The sequence below is a fragment of the Lynx canadensis genome, chromosome B1, assembly GCF_007474595.2.
Source record: "Lynx canadensis isolate LIC74 chromosome B1, mLynCan4.pri.v2, whole genome shotgun sequence".
Lineage (NCBI taxonomy): Eukaryota > Metazoa > Chordata > Mammalia > Carnivora > Felidae > Lynx > Lynx canadensis.
The window spans coordinates 150376555-150394330 of NC_044306.2; the positions used below are offsets into that span (position 1 = coordinate 150376555).

The following is a 17776-nucleotide window of genomic DNA, read 5'->3' on the forward strand; positions in this document are numbered from 1 at the left end:
CAAGCATAAAACATACAGACATCACAATGACTCTAAACCCGTATCTTTCTATAATAACACTGAATGTAAATGGATTAAATGCGCCAACCAAAAGACATAGGGTATCAGAATGGATAAAAAAACAAGACCCATCTATTTGCTGTCTACAAGAGACTCATTTTAGACCTGAGGACACCTTTAGATTCAGAGTGAGGGGATGGAGAACTATTTATCATGCTACTGGAAGCCAAAAGAAAGCTGGAGTAGCCATACTTATATCAGACAAACTAGACTTTAAATTAAAGGCTGTAACAAGAGATGAAGAAGGACATTATATAATAGTTACAGGGTCTATCCATCAGGAAGAGCTAACAATTATAAATGTCTATGCGCCGAATACCGGAGCCCCCAAGTATATAAAACAATTACTCATAAACAGAAGCAACCTTATTGATAAGAATGTGGTAATTGCTGGGGACTTTAACACCCCACTTACAGAAATGGATAGATCATCTAGACACACGGTCAATAAAGAAACAAGGGCCCTGAATGAGACATTGCATCAGATGGACTTGACAGATATATTTAGAACTCTGCATCCCAAAGCAACAGAATATACTTTCTTCGCGAGTGCACATGGAACATTCTCCAAGATAGATCATATACTGGGTCACAAAACAGCCCTTCATAAGTTTACAAGAATTGAAATTATACCATGCATACTTTCAGACCACAATGCTATGAAGCTTGAAATCAACCACAGGAAAAAGTCTGGAAAACCTCCAAAAGCATGGAGGTTAAAGAACACCCTACTAACGAATGAGTGGGTCAACCAGGCAATTAGAGAAGAAATCAAAAAATATATGGAAACAAACGAAAATGAAAATACCACAATCCAAACGCTTTGGGACGCAGCGAAGGCAGTCCTGAGAGGAAAATACATTGCAATCCAGGCCTATCTCAAGAAACAAGAAAAATCCCAAATACAAAATCTAACAGCACACCTAAAGGAAATAGAAGCAGAACAGCAAAGGCAGCCTAAACCCAGCAGAAGAAGAGAAATAATAAAGATCAGAGCAGAAATAAACAATATAGAATCTAAAAAAACTGTAGAGCAGATCAACGAAACCAAGAGTTGGTTTTTTGAAAAAATAAACAAAATTGACAAACCTCTAGCCAGGCTTCTCAAAAAGAAAAGGGAGATGACCCAAATAGATAAAATCATGAATGAAAATGGAATTATGACAACCAATCCCTCAGAGATACAAACAATTATCAGGGAATACTATGAAAAATTATATGCCAACAAATTGGACAACCTGGAAGAAATGGACAAATTCCTGAACACCCACACTCTTCCAAAACTCAATCAGGAGGAAAGAGAAAGCTTGAACAGACCCATAACCAGCGAAGAAATTGAATCGGTTATCAAAAATCTCCCAACAAATAAGAGTCCAGGACCAGATGGCTTCCCAGGGGAGTTCTACCAGACATTTAAAGCAGAGATAATACCTATCCTTCTCAAGCTATTCCAAGAAATAGAAAGGGAAGGAAAACTTCCAGACTCCTTCTATGAAGCCAGTATTTGATTCCTAAACCAGACAGAGACCCAGTAAAAAAAGAGAACTACAGGCCAATATCCCTGATGAATATGGATGCAAAAATTCTCAATAAGATACTAGCAAATCGAATTCAACAGCATATAAAAAGAATTATTCACCATGATCAAGTGGGATTCATTCCTGGGATGCAGGGCTGGTTCAACATTCGCAAATCAATCAACGTGATACATCACATTAACAAAAAAAAAAGAGAAGAACCATATGATCCTATCAATCGATGCAGAAAAGGCCTTTGACAAAATCCAGCACCCTTTCTTAATAAAAACCCTTGAGAAAGTCGGGATAGAAGGAACATATTTAAAGATCATAAAAGCCATTTATGAAAAGCCCACAGCTAACATCATCCTCAACGGGGAAAAACTGAGAGCTTTTTCCCTGAGATCAGGAACACGACAGGGATGCCCACTCTCACCGCTGTTGTTTAACATAGTGCTGAAAGTTCTAGCATCAGCAATCAGACAACAAAAGGAAATCAAAGGCATCAAAATTGGCAAAGATGAAGTCGAGATTTCGCTTTTTGCAGATGACATGATATTATACATGGAAAATCCGATAGACTCCACCAAAAGTCTGCTAGAACTGATACATGAATTCAGCAAAGTTGCAGGATACAAAATCAATGTACAGAAATCAGTTGCATTCTTATACACTAACAATGAAGCAACAGAAAGACAAATAAAGAAACTGATCCCATTCACAATTGCACCAAGAAGCATAAAATACCTAGGAATAAATCTAACCAAAGATGTAAAGGATCTGTATGCTGAAAACTATAGAAAGCTTATGAAGGTAATTGAAGAAGATTTAAAGAAATGGAAAGACATTCCCTGCTCATGGATTGGAAAAATAAATATTGTCCAAATGTCAATACTACCCAAAGCTATCTACACATTCAATGCAATCCCAATCAAAATTGCACCAGCATTCTTCTCGAAATTAGAACAAGCAATCCTAAAATTCATATGGAACCACAAAAGGCCCCGAATAGCCAAAGGAATTTTGAAGAAGAAGACCAAAGCAGGAGGCATCACAATCCCAGACTTTAGCCTCTACTACAAAGCTGTCATCATCAAGACAGCATGGTATTGGCACAAAAACAGACACACAGACCAATGGAATAGAATAGAAACCCCAGAACTAGACCCACAAACGTATGGCCAACTCATCTTTGACAAAGCAGGAAAGAACATCCAATGGAAAAAAGACAGCCTCTTTAACAAATGGTGCTGGGAGAACTGGACAGCAACATGCAGAAGGTTGAAACTAGACCACTTTCTCACACCATTCACAAAAATAAACTCAAAATGGATAAAGGACCTAAATGTGAGACAGGAAACCATCAAAACCTTAGAGGAGAAAGCAGGAAAAGACCTCTCTGACCTCAGCCGTAGCAATCTCTTACTCGACACATCCCCAAAGGCAAGGGAATTAAAAGCAAAAGTGAATTACTGGGACCTTATGAAGATGAAAAGCTTCTGCACAGCAAAGGAAACAACCAACAAAACTAAAAGGCAACCAACGGAATGGGAAAAGATATTTGCAAATGACATATCAGACAAAGGGCTAGTATCTAAAATCTATAAAGAGCTCACCAAACTCCACACCCGAAAAACAAATAACCCAGTGAAGAAATGGGCAGAAAACATGAATAGACACTTCTCTAAAGAAGACATCCAGATGGCCAACAGGCACATGAAAAGATGTTCAGCGTCGCTCCTCATCAGGGAAATACAAATCAAAACCGCACTCAGGTATCACCTCACGCCAGTCAGAGTGGCCAAAATGAACAAATCAGGAGACTATAGATGCTGGAGAGGATGTGGAGAAACGGGAACCCTCTTGCACTGTTGGTGGGAATGCAAATTGGTGCAGCCGCTCTGGAAAGCAGTGTGGAGGTTCCTCAGAAAATTAAAAATAGACCTACCCTATGACCCAGCAGTAGCACTGCTAGGAATTTATCCAAGGGATACAGGAGTACTGATGCATAGGGGCACTTGTACCCCAATGTTTATAGCAGCACTCTCAACAATAGCCAAATTATGGAAAGAGCCTAAATGTCCATCAACTGATGAATGGATAAAGAAATTGTGGTATATATACACAATGGAGTACTATGTGGCAATGAGAAAAAATGAAATATGGCCTTTTGTAGCAACGTGGATGGAACTGGAGAGTGTAATGCTAAGTGAAATAAGCCATACAGAGAAAGACAGATACCACATGGTTTCACTCTTATGTGGATCCTGAGAAACTAAACAGGAACCCATGGGGGAGGGGAAGGAAAAAAAAAAAAAAAAGAGGTTAGAGTGGGAGAGAGCCAAAGCATAAGAGACTCTTAAAAACTGAGAACAAACTGAGGGTTGATGGGGGGGTGGGAGGGAGGGGAGGGTGGGTGATGGGTATTGAGGAGGGCACCTTTTGGGATGAGCACTGGGTGTTGTATGGAAACCAATTTGTCAATAAATTTCATATATATAAAAAAATAAAAATAAAAAATAAATAAATAAATGATTTTTTGGATCTGAAAAAAAAAAAAAAAAAAAGAGTTGAACCCTAGCCAACTGAACCACCCAGGTACCTCATTTACTAATTTTTCTCCAGTGTTGTCACAGTGCCTTAAACATAGAAAACTCTTGATCCATTGTGTTGAATGAATAAGTAAATGAGAAAAAAAAGGAAGGGGACAGAATATAGTGAAAAAGACATGAAGAGATGCAAAAGCCAGCATTTTTTTTTTCTTCACACTGTTGTTTATGATTAACCACAGCTGGAGAATCAATCAGTTAATGAAAATGTTATTGTGTACCTATTTTGTGTAAGACTATGAAGAATGCCAAGATTTGAATAGCACAGTCTCTTGCTTATTGTAGTTTATAATATAGTTTATGTATAAAATTCTCTGCGTGTAAAAGAATACAAACTGAAAAATTAGACAAGAAGATGATTTGGTAATATGAAAGCTTCCACAGTACAGAATGTAATTGTCAAATATATATGATGTGAATGAAAGGTATTCTAGGAGTTCAGAGGAAGGAAAAATTCTTTTGAGCTAAGAGGAAGTTTTCTTGGAGAGGAAAGGGACAAAGGATTTGTTTTATTGGTGTATTCACCCTCTGTTATTATATATTCCCCTGACAGTAGCAGAAAATCTTTAAACTTGCCTGACTTATTTTCGTGGGTGGACCTGGAAAGGGATTCCCTAGGTGGCATCCAGTAACTACTGATCTTTATGAGGACTTAATCTGAATGCAGTTCCCAGCCAGAGGGAAGGTGCAAGCTCAAGCTTGTGAAAGATAGTAACTGGATGTCCTATTAGTCAGAGTCACACGTATTGTTTCAAACACGTCATTTTGTTTTTTGATGCTGGAGTTCAAGCCAAGGACTACAAGTGGGATCTGATTTTAAGGTGAACTTTCCCTCCATTTTAGCTTAACCTCTATCTTGTTTTAAACAGAATAATCTCTAAAAAACAACGACAACAACAACAACTATTCTTTGATTTGGATATGAAAAGGGAAAGATACAATTTGTTTTTGTAATTTGGACTAAATGTAGTATTACTGAGTTCTCAGTAGAAAAATATAAACATAAGTTAATTTTCTCTAGAATTTGCTTATAATAATGATTAGGTGTCTGAAAAGGAACCATTTCTCAGAAGCAGAAAAAAAAAGCAACCTCCCAAGAGATGATCTTTTATAAGGTTTAGATTCAGGACATAAAAGATGTATTTGAGGTCTTCTTTAAAAGTTTCTTGCCCCAGGACCTCTCTACTTCCACCAACCTGAACATCTGTCATCAGCTATATAAATTGCTCAGAGTTGTCAGTGTTACTTAATATACTTGAGAACACCAGATCTAGGGCCAGATTCCCTGAGTTCAAATGCCAGAATCAGCATTTCCTATGCCACCTCAGACCAGTGTACTTAAGTGTCCTCATCCAGTTTTTTTTTTTTTATCTTCAAAATGAGGGTGATGAGAATTTTAAAAATACTTTACTCCTAAGATGGTGTGAGGTTTAAACAAAGGAATTGGGTCAATGTATACTGTGTAGTATGGACTTTAGTACATGTAAACTATTATTTGTGGTCACATCAATCCTGTACTGTACCCATTTTTAAACAGAGGTCAACTCCTCAGGAGATGACAGGCTTGTTAACAATAACATTCTAGTTTGAACAGATTCTTAGTACTTTCTTATATCTGTCTGATACGATAGAATCCTGATCCTTTCCCCTACTGCCATTATGTGCACAGGTCAAAATTTCAGGGGACATTTATGTAAATTGTTGCAGACCTTAAAATCATATTTTTCTCCAGGTTACTTGATATAGGAAAATAAAATGAATTCAGAGAAGCTTAGTGAAATCATAAGTGACATAACTCAAAACTGATCCAAACCCTTAGAATGACAATACAAAAGGGGGGTCACCACTAGAGTCTCCTGCCTCCCACCTTGCTTTATATTCCCATAGATTTCTACTTTTTGGAAAAAATTTTAATTTTTTTAATGTTCATTTATTCTTGAGAGCGATAGACAGAGTTGAGTGGTGGAGGGGCAGAGAGCTAGAGACACAGACTCCAAAGCAGGCTCCAGGCTCTGAGCTGTCAGCACAGAGCCCGACATGGGGTTCCAACTCACGGGTCACAAGATCATGACCTGAGCCAAAGTCGGACACTTAACCAACTGAGCCACCAAGGTGCCTCAAAGGATTTCTACTTCTACTTTGCAATAAGATTTGCAGATAAAACAAAACAATGTGCTATTCTCTTCTTCCCTTTACCATATTGCTGATTTTTAATTCATTTATTCATTCATGGATTTTCACCATAATTCATCAAACATGCATTGAGTGTTTACTGTGGGCCAGGCAGTGTTCCAAACACTGGAAATACAAAGATGAATCAGACACACTCCCTACCATCATATAGCTCACAGTCTACAGTGAGAAAGCCACAATTGTAAACGGGTGTGATAATTGCTATAACAGCCTCATGTGCAAGTTGCTGGGGTGGCCCAAATAAAGGAGTATTAAACTTTGAGGAGGGCAAGTCAAAGATAACTTATTTGTCACTGGAGAGTCTGAATAGTATAAGAACTGTAATTAAAGGAATTGCAGAGGGAAAAAGTGCATTGTAGAAAGAGGGAAATGAAATGTGCAAAGCCATAGAGGTGTGAATCAGTCTATTGGGATTAGGACAGAGCAAGTAACTCAGTAGATGAAAAAATAGGCTTTGAAGGTAGGGATGGCTCAAGGGCCACTGAAGGGATAAGATTGCAGAGCTCATGCTGAGGGAGACAGAGGGCTTGAAGTGGGAGGATCACATCCTCAAATTTGTACTTTGGGGATATCACTCCGGTTGGTACTATTGTGGGGGAACAACTGAGGGGAGAAAAGACAGAGTAGAACCACATAAACGTGCCAGTGAGGGGATGCTGCAGAGACCCAGGCACAAGTTTCAAAGGAGCTGATTTTAGACTACAGCCGTGGAGTTGGAGGAAAGGAGAGAGATTCAATATTGAGTAGGTAAAATCTATTGAGCATTGTTATTAGTTTAAAGGCGTCAAGGAGAGGGAGAAATCTTGTGGAGAGGGAGACAATATCCCCTCTTCCCAGTGGATGTAGTATTTGAGGGGAAAGATTTACCATGGTGGTGGGCCTTCTGTAAACTTATGTGGACCTGGAATTTCTGATTTCTGATGCTCAGTCCAGTGCTTTTTACTGTGAGGCAGTGCCTCAACAGTCTTTTGGGAATTAGGTCCCAGGAAATCAGCTCACTGAACATTCAAATCCTTCAATGGCTCAGGCTGGAGAAGCTGAGTAATAAAATGCTGATGGTATGGAGTGTGGTGAAACTTATTTCCGAACCTGGTACCAGTTGGAAGCCTGCCTCCCACGGAAAGATGACTAACAAGTGAGGGTGTCAGAGTCAAATGACATGTCCTTACTTATTATGTCAAATGCTCTAGTAATGGGATAATTATTTAAGAAAGCAAAGAGTTGAGGGGTGCCTGGGTGGCTCAGTCGGTTGGGCATCCAACTTCGGCTGAGGTCATGATCTCATGGTCCATGGGTTAGAGCCCCGCGTCGGGCCCTGTACTGTCATAACAGCTTGGAACCTAGATTCTGCTTTGGATTCTGTGTCTCCCTCTCTCTCTGCCCCTCCCCAGCTCAGGCTCTGTCTCTTTCTCTCTCTCTCAAAAAGTAAATAAACATTAAAAAAAATCTTAAGAGAAAGCAAAGAGTTGAAACAAACAATGGACTGGATGCCATATTTGGAAATACCACAAACTTAGGATGGGCTTTCTTAAAAGTGAGGATGCTTCCTTTAAAAATAGCACAGGTACTTAAATTCATTTGACAATGATCAAATGAACATTATCAATAGTTTGCTATATGACGGGCAAGGTGTGAAATGTGTGAAACATTATTTCATTTAATCTTCAAAACAACTCTGAGGTAGATATTGTTGTTATCCTGTTTTACAGAAGCTGAACAAAAGTATACAGTTTTGTTAAAGTTATTCAGTTCTGCAAAAATTAGAACCTCTTTTAGTCTTACCACTGTGATAAACCAGTTCCCGTCTGGGAAAAAAACAAAATTCTTATTTTTGCCTCAACTCTCTAGAAAAGACAAAGGAGTAACATTTTTCTTATGACTAATACTTCTATTGTTTAATTATTCTAATCAGATGTCTAGGATATTTCGACGTTCTTCTGGAGGAGGTCGGTTTATCAAATCTCATGTTATCAGACTGAGGTATGTATACGTAGTTTGCAACTTCAAGCCAGTATCCTTAAGAAGTACTTGATCAACATGACTGCCCAGCTCCCTTGGGAAAATCTTTACAGGAACACAAAGATTTCATAAACCCTGAGTAGTCAGCTTATGGTGCACAGACATTTCCCAGTCATGACAGGAATATGTCTGGAGGCAATGCCAGTCATTAGACGCTGGAAGGGGAAGAATGGCACTGGTACTGGGCTAAGTAGAATTTAGATGAGCTCTTTTTGGTTATCCTCTTTGTAGGGCTATCCAATAATCAGACTATGACTCTCTCTGCAGTAAGATTTTTCTTTAACGCCATTGCATTTTTATTATTATCTCTAATACCTTTTCATTTTTATTTTTGGATGAGAGGCAGTATGCATAAATTAAACATACATATGTTATGAGTCTCAAACAAATTATTAGAATCCATCTAATAATTAGTATATACTTTTTTATATGATGTCCAAAAGGCTTAGCATTTACTGAAATAATGTATCTTGTTTTCTACCCATTTTGGTGAAAAATTTTAAAATTTTTCGGTGGCTATCAATCAATATACAAATATAAATACATGTAATACTTAGTAGTCTGCTTCATTTCTTGACGATAAAAATACCTGTGGTTAAGGAGAACCTGCCTTTTCTTCTCCTCTCTTCCACTTTTGTTCCTTTCTTACTTTACTTTCTCTCTCCTTCCTTCCTACTTTGATTCTTTATATGTTTCAAGGTGAAATTCATTCTCAAAAGGTAACTAGAGGCTTTCTAGACCTATACATGGTATAAATGCATATCTTTGAACCTCTTATCAAAACATTTATTTTAATAAGTGCTTTCTCTAATTATCCACTTACCAAACATACGTAAACTATCAAATTCCAAAACATAAATAACTTAACACAATAAAGGTTTATTTCATTTCCATGACATAGTCCAAAGAGTCAGAAGTGGCCACAGGGGACATGGGTACTGGGAGGGACTGCAGAATGGAATTGCCCACTAGATCTTTGGTATCTGGTTGGCAAATCCAGGAAGGGTGAAAGCAGGGAGGGTGGTATGGGAAGTTTTCAGGGGCCAGGCTGGAAGTGGGATACATCATTTCTGCCCACAGAATTCACTAGAGTTACAATAAACTGCAAAGGAGGCTAGGGAATGAAATTTAGCCCTGTGGTCAGGAGGCAAAGGTAACTGGGTTTCGTGGGCACAAAGCATTGTCTCTGCCACACCACTACTGAAAAATGGTGTTGGTTACCGTGGCTTATAATGTCTTCAAAAGCAAATTGTTTAAGTGCATATAAAGCATGATTTCATGAACATGTCTTCCTTTCACTACCGCCTGCAGACTGTGACCTAATTAAGGAGAAAGAACAATTTTTTCCAGCTCTGTATCCTACTCAGCGTTTCTGGAGATAATTTAGAAATCTGATACACACATATTTCATCCATTTTTAAAAATTTAGTGAGAATCTTAATAGGTAAAAATAGTTAATAATTAGAGAGGTGGCTTTGTTGTTATTATCTCTATTTATCTGCTTTTTTGCTCTTTAGTCCAGATGAACAAGGTATGAACATCCTTATGGTGCTTATGTTTCGATACCCATCTACTGATAGTGCTGAGCAAATCAAGAAAAAAATTGAGAGGATTTTATATCAAAGTCTGAAGACAAAACAGTTGCCTCTGACTATAAACAAATCATCATTCACGCTCACATGTAAGTCCTTTTATCATCTTTGTGGTTCCTTGGCAATCCTCTTTATTTTTCATAAGGATTTAGATCAATGTCTTCTCCCATTTTAAGACTTCACCACTGATATAGCAATGTAAATCTAAAATATAAATTCACTATAAGGCAAATTTTAATTTTGGAAATTATTTTCATATTCGATTAGGTGTTTTGCTAAGGTTTCTAAAATTTTTCCCATGTATCATGTTGGATCTTTGCAAAAGCATGAGAGGGAAAGTATTATTTTCACCACTGTAAGGAATCTGAGCCTCAAGGAAGATATAAGACAGGGCATTAGCAAGCCTTGGGGGCCAAAATTAAAGCACAGGTGTTCTGACTCCCAGAGATCTTTACAGGTCAGTTCTGGGGATGAGCACCTATAGTATCAAGAAAACCAACATCTTTAGAAAGGTTTACCACTGTAGGAAGAACCATTGCCATGATCTATGAAGAAGTTCTCTGGATCATTTCCAACTTAAAACAATGTTTTGTTCATTTCCTCCTTTATTCCTCACAAAATAAAATCAAAAAAGTTATTTTGTTTTCCCCCAAAAGTAGACAAAAATAAAGATGTTAAGAAATTAAAACTACCTTCAGCTAGTTGGAATCTAAACTGAGATGCATAACCATGGGGTTCCAATGATAAGTTTCATGGTCGAGTACTGTGGCTTTTTAGTTCCTTACCCCCTCCCCACAAACACTAGCAGATGTCTCACATGCGGTAGGTGCTCTGGTTCTGTTCATTGTTCTGATTAAGTACACCAAGGGCAGAGATTCCTGATTTGCCCTTTGGACCAGAAAGTCTGTTCCCGTCAAAGTATCCATGAATTTAAGAAAAAGATTATTTAAAGTTAATTTCTCTGTTTTTAGAAATCAGGAAACCCCCTTAAAATCCATTTTGAGATAGAATCCTCACACACAGTAATGACAACTTTCATGAATTAGAAATAATGAAGAGTGTACTATCTACCTTAAGTGTTAATCAATTATATTCCAAAGTAAAAGATGATATTTTTCAGCATTCCATAAAGGGCAATCTCAAATTAAATTTCAATTCCTGATAATATAATTTCTCCTAATGCATGATCATGTATGCTAAAATAAAATATCCATCATAAAAGACATGTCAAAGGGATTTTTTTTTACAATTAAAAAATAATGTTTCCAATATTTTTAAAAATAATTTTTCAGACTTCTTGGTCATGCACACTGACTTTTTACCCTACAGGTTATTGTTTTAATATCAAATAATTATATTCTATAACCATACTCCATAACCAAAATTCTGCTACAAACATTTTCTTCTGCCACATATATATCTCCTGTTACATAAAGAGAAGTGAAACGCCCAGGAAACCTCTAGCACAGTTTGGGGTTCATATCCCTTCTTGTGGAGAAGTCAGTGTTCCTGAGGAAATCGTTATATACCTCTCAATTTTCTCTGACAAATAAACAAAACAAACAAACATCAAACCAAAAAAAATGCAATGAAATTGAACTTAAAAGAACGTGAAGAAAAGTTTGAAGGGAAAAAGATGTCACAGAAGGGAGGCATAAAGTGGTATGGGGAGAGTGTCCCTGGACAGGCTGTATATCAGAGCTTCTTCATGCCTCTAGTTCCTGCTGCCTGAGCAGCAACCTTCTACAATATTCACCAGGAGGAAGAATCCCCAGTGAGAGAAGACCATCAACTTGTATTGACTGAATTCCTATTGTTTATAGACCAGGGCCGGAAATGGGGCTGTGAAGAGTCTGTGATGCCCTTGGCTCCCTGGAGCTGCCCCTTTACACTGGCCACCAGGCATGTGCCTGACACGCATGGTCTGGTGCACCTAATACAGAGAGCACCAGCTGCATGGGAATCAGAGATTACCTCTTCCAGTTATGCTAGGGCTCTCAAAGAAGGCAATTAGGGATATTTATCCTTACCATTCTTTCCCAATGTCCTTTGCAGATTTCATAGCAAAAATCAGAAAATAACAAAAATGCTCTCTTTTCATTTCTAAGTAAAATTATACATTTTGGACCAAATCAGATCTGAGTTATGTATATATTCCTTGACTGAAAAATCTAATGCCCTCTTGAAAGATGGATAATAAGCATTTCTTCTAGTGATAATTTGAACAAAATCACATATAAACAGAACATATTCTTTGACCAACTAATTCAATTTTTGTTTATTGCAGCTATCGACAGCAAAAGGATGAGGAATCTTCTCAACAGCCGTAAGTTCCAAAACCCACCACTGTCTATTTCATAACAAAGATAATGAATCAAAGTCACAGAAAAGTTAGAAGAAGAATTCATCAAGTCTTTTTGCTCATCTTACGTTTTTGTAAACCACCTAGTGTTTTATTAATGGTTATTATTTTTTAATGCTTATTTATTTTTGAGAGAGAAAGAGAAAGACAGAATGTGAGTGTGGGAGGGACAGAGAGAGAGAAGGAGACACAGAATCCAAAGCAGGCTCTAGACACTGAGCTGTCAGCACAGAGCCTGATGTGGGGCTTAAACTCATGGACTGCAAGATCATGACCTGAGCTGAAGTTGGACGTTTAACTGACTGAACAGCCCAAGCACCCCTATTGCTGGTTATTTTTAATATTTAAAACATTTAAGTTTATAAATTTACACCAAATACAGTTTTAAGTTTTATGACTTGCAGAATGTAGTAAAAGAAAATTCATAGCTTCTTGGGGTGCCTGGGTGGCTCAGTCGGTTGGGTGTCCGACTTCGGCTCAGGTCATGATCTCGCAGTGTGTGGGTTCAGGCCCCGCATCGGGCTCTGTGCTGACAGCTCGGAGCCCGGAGCCTGCTTCGAATTCTGTGTCTCCCTCTCTCTCTGCCCCTCCCCTGCTCATACTCTGTCTCTCTCTGTCTCTCAAAAATAAATAAATGTTAAAAAAAATTAAAAAAAAAAGAAAATTCATAGCTTCTTGATATTATGCTTTTTGTGACTATATTTCTAACATTGTATTTTGAACATTTTAAGGTGTATTTATTTATTTTGAGAGAAAGTGTGCATGCAAGCAGGGGAGGGGCGGAGAGAGAAAGAGGAAAGAGAATCCCAAGCGGACTCCACGCCATCAGTGCAGAGCCCCACGTGGGCATCTAACCCACAAACTGTGAGATCAGGACCTGAGCTGAGACCTAGTTGGACACGTAACCAACTGAGCCACCCAGACGCCACCTAACATTGTATTTTCATATTCTCTTTAAATATTTCTATTTTAATATTCTCTCAAATTCAAGAGAATGTTTTAAAGTGGTAACTAGTTAGGGTTTTTCCTGTTAAATTTCTGTTTTCTTTCATTTTTGTTAAAATATCTGCTGTGTATACTTTCTGCCTTCTCTCAATTTCCTTTATCTCAATTTCTTATAGGATTATTGGGTCATACACTTTCCCCTATAAATTCTATACACATTATTCCGTTTTCTTCTAGTGTTTTGTTGTAGAGGAAAAGTCTAAGGCTGCTGCATTTTTTATTTTTACATAGGTTAACTTTTTTGTTCTTGGATGAATGTAGGAAATCTTTATCCTAAATTTTTTGTCAAGAAATCTAGACAATTATATTTTGCACTGAATTTTGACTAGGACATTATGAATGTTTTCAATCTGTACACTATTTTTTTTCTTATTCTGGAAAAATGTTCCATTGTACATTTGATGATTAATTTCCATTCCAATTTTTCTTTTTCTTCTCCCTCAGGAACACCAATGATTTATTTGAATTCCATTTTCTGCTCCCCATATCCATCATTAGTTCTAGTTACAGTTCAGGTCACTTTCCTCCACATTCTGAAAGATCTTATCAATTCTGTACTCCCCCAAACCACTTATCTCAGTTGTCTGGTGTTACTTTTCCTCTTCCATGTGGATTTCATATCTGCTATGATATGCCTGTGATATCTAGAATTTTATTTGATTACCGACAGCTCTTTTGTTATGTGTACTCTTCTCACAGCATATTTTTCCTCTTATGTTTGGCTGCTTTTGTTACATTAAGATCATGTTTACTTGCACAACTTGGCTGGTAACAAACATGTTTCCTAAAATTTTTTGTGGAAGATAACTTTCAGAAATATGTCTGTCTTCTGAGTTTTTATATCATCTGATTTGGGGGTCCCTAACCATACTATACAGTAAGATGCAGGGTTAAGCTTTGATCTTACAAGCAGAGTTTATGGAAACTACATCAGTCTCCCCCTTTGCACCACCAAATGTAGCATTCGCTGATGCCAGTGCTCTTCCTTTCACTGCTTAAATACTTTTTATGAGGCATCTCAGCCCATTCTTGGTGCTGTAACTAAATATCATAGACTGGATAGCTAATAAACAGCAGAAATTTGTTGCTCACAATTCTGGAGGCTAGAAGTGTGAGACCAGGGTACCAGAGTGGTCCAGTGGGGATCCTCTTCCAACTCATAGATTTAAAGAATCATCATGCCATGAATAGAGGGGCTAGAGATCTCTCTGGAGACTTCCAAAGCACTAATCCCATTCATGAGGGCTCTGCCCTCCTGACTTAGCACCTTCCAAAGGCCCTACCTTGTAATACCATCACCTCTAAGAGTTAGGATTTTGACATAAATTTGACAGGTTCACATTCAGACCACTGCATGAGGTTAACTACATTTTCATAGAATTTCTCATCTTTCCTATAGCTCTCTACAGGACGGTGTGCCAGAAATGTGGCTTCTGCATACATACATACATACATAGGAAGAAAAGAGTTTATGAGTCACAGTGGGATGGCTTAACCTATAGTATCTGCTTGGCTGGGAACAAGTGCAGTGTAGCTTAATTTCCTGGACTGGGGAATCCCCATAGCAGTAAGACAATGGCTTTGTCATCTTACCAGGATTCTCCACACCATTCTGGTTCACAAGCTAGAGCTTATATAGTCCAAGAAGTTGCTCTCAAACCCCACTGGCTATTGGAGTTTCTACCAGAATTTATATATATTTTTTTCTTATTTTTCCTTATGTTGTGGTGATTTTGCTCTGTTGCCTTTGAAAAAATACCAGACTCAGATTTTTCATCTGCAATATGGGGATGACACCTAGCATAGGAATTGAGAAAATTAGAGAAAATATATGTAACAGTACATAAAGGGCCTGGCTCACAACTACTACATAGTATTTATATTAGCATTACTTTCATGCATATTTTAAGAGGAATTTGGGAGAGGAAGTATCTATTAGGTACTACCAATATATTAGCCTAGAAATCCCATCTGTTTAATTTCATGGTCACCTTAAACTGGAGCTATTTAACTCAGAGGGAATTATGATGAATCGATAAACATGATTACAGGTGTCTATTTTTAACCTGTTTCTGAAAAAATATTCCTTTTTGAAAAAAACCTAGTATTTTTAATAAAAATATAAATAATTGAAAAGTACATTCATTAATAGTGGTACCTGGCTGCCTAAGTTGGTAAAGCATGTGACTCTTGGAGCCATGAGTTTGTGCCCCAACTTGGGTGAAAGCTTATTAAAATTAAAAAAGAAAGACACATTAATAAAATATATCAATATGCTTTCTAGTCTTATTTAAAGTTGATTTGAACTCTAACAAATTGAGGGTTTCTTGTCAGGGAATCTGATTTAAAAAAATTTTTTTAATGTTTATTTATTTTTGAGAGAGAGAGAGAGAGAGAGAGAGAGTGAGACGGCACAAGTGAGGAAGGGGCAGAGAGAGAGGGAGACACAGAGTCAGAAGCAGGCTCCAGGCTCTGAGCTATCAGCACAGAGCCCAGCATAGGGCTCAAACTCACGAACGTGAGATCATGACCTGAGCCAAACTTGGATGCTCAACCGACTGAGCCACCTAGGCATTCCTGTATTTTTTTTAAAACTAGCCTTTCAAATTTTAGAAAACCAAAAAAGGTCATTATTGTTTAAGACTGTTTAAATTCAGGACTTGCAAAGACTGTGTATAAATTCATGTCAAGGGAGAATCATGACCTGCATTTGGTACTAGGCTCTCTCTCAGGAGCAAGGACACAAGCTTCGATGTAGATCCTCCTAATTTTATGTCCAACTCGTTCACTTACCAGCTGGATGACCTCTAGCACTTTATGATCTGTTTCCAAGGCTCAGTTTCCTCATCTGAAAAGTGGCTTGCTATAAATAAATCTAAAACACTTAGCAGAGGATCTCTCTCTATATATATTTTTTCATGGTGTAAAATCCTTTTTATTTTTTATTTTTTTAAATCTATGAAATTTATTGTCAAATTGGTTTCCATACAACACCCAGTGCTCAACCCAAAAGATGCCCTCTTCAATACCCATCAGCCCTCAGTTTGTTCTCAGTTTTTAAGAGTCTCTTATGCTTTGGCTCTCTACCACTCTAACCTCTCTCTCTTTTTTTCTTTTTTTTGATGCTCAATAAAATTTTTATCTACCTCTCTATGTATCCATCCATATATGCTTAACATAGAGAGACAGAAGTTAATTCCTAGACTGGATGCCTCGACATGTTAGTAAATATTTCTTCTGAACCTCAACAGGATCAGGAAGATCCCTATAGATTAACCTCAGACACTGAGTACTGGGAAAGGGTTAAAGAACAGCAGGCACATGCACCCAATGTTTATAGCAGCACTATTGACAATAGCCAACCAAAGTATGGAAAGAGCCCAAATGTCCATCAACTGATGAATGGATAAAGAAGATGTAGTATATGGAATATGGAATATGGAATATTACTTGGTGATCAAAAAGAATGAAATCTTGCCATTTGCAACAACGTGGATGGAACTAGAGTGTATTACGCTAAGTGAAATAAGTCAGAGAAAGACAAATCTCATGATTTCACTCATATGTGGAATTTAAGATACAAAACAGATGAACATAAGGGAAGGGAAGTAAAACTAATATAAAAACAGAGAGGGACACAAACCATAAGAGACTGTTAAATACAGAGAACGAACTGAGGGTTACTGAAGGGGTGTTGGGTGGAGGGATGGGCTAAATGGGCAAAGGGCATTAAGTAGGGCACTTGTTGGGATGAGGACTGGGTGTTATATGTAAGTAATGAATCACTAAATTCTGTTTCTGAAATCATTATTATACCATATGTTAACTAACTAACTTGGATTTAAATTAAAGAAAAAAAAAGAGCAGGCACAATGGACTACCAAAGCATCTGCACCCTATGCAAATCAGGATATGCTTCTTTTCTCTCCCTTTTCATGAAAACAAGCTAACATACATTTCTGTGACAGGCTGCGGAATAAGGATGACATCTTCAAACATGCCTTTACCAGCATCCTCCTCTACTGAGAGGATTGTCCAAGGGAGGGAAACAGCCATGGAAGGCGAGTGGCCATGGCAGGCCAGCCTCCAGCTCATAGGTTCTGGCCATCAGTGCGGAGCCACCCTCATCAGTAACACGTGGCTGCTCACAGCCGCTCACTGCTTCCGCAAGTAAGTTCTCGAGGCTGCTGGGAGTCTTTCCCTAGTGCAATTTCATGTAATTGCACAATGCCTTATATTGTTGTGAAGAAAAAATACAGTGTACTTTGAAGACGATATTACAATTATCCAAATAGCTTTTAAAATTTTATAAGTGTATTTTTTCTACAGAAATAGTGTAATCTTAAAAATTGTGTTTAAGGCAAATCTTTGTACCTTGGTGTTCATGAAAAACTATCCCAACCTTTGTGAACCAGTGTG

The 17776-nt window shown here is 37.8% G+C and overlaps 1 protein-coding gene across 1 annotated transcript in view; it reads left to right on the forward strand.

Moving 5' to 3' along the window:
• TMPRSS11F (transmembrane serine protease 11F) overlaps positions 1-17776 on the forward strand; it is a 75392-nt gene that overhangs the window by 49156 nt on the left and 8460 nt on the right. Inside the window, exons 4-7 of the mRNA XM_030314497.1 lie at positions 8292-8359; positions 9916-10079; positions 12278-12316; positions 17326-17527. Of these exons, the coding sequence (XP_030170357.1) occupies positions 8292-8359; positions 9916-10079; positions 12278-12316; positions 17326-17527 (473 nt within the window). The remainder of the gene's footprint in view (positions 1-8291; positions 8360-9915; positions 10080-12277; positions 12317-17325; positions 17528-17776) is intronic.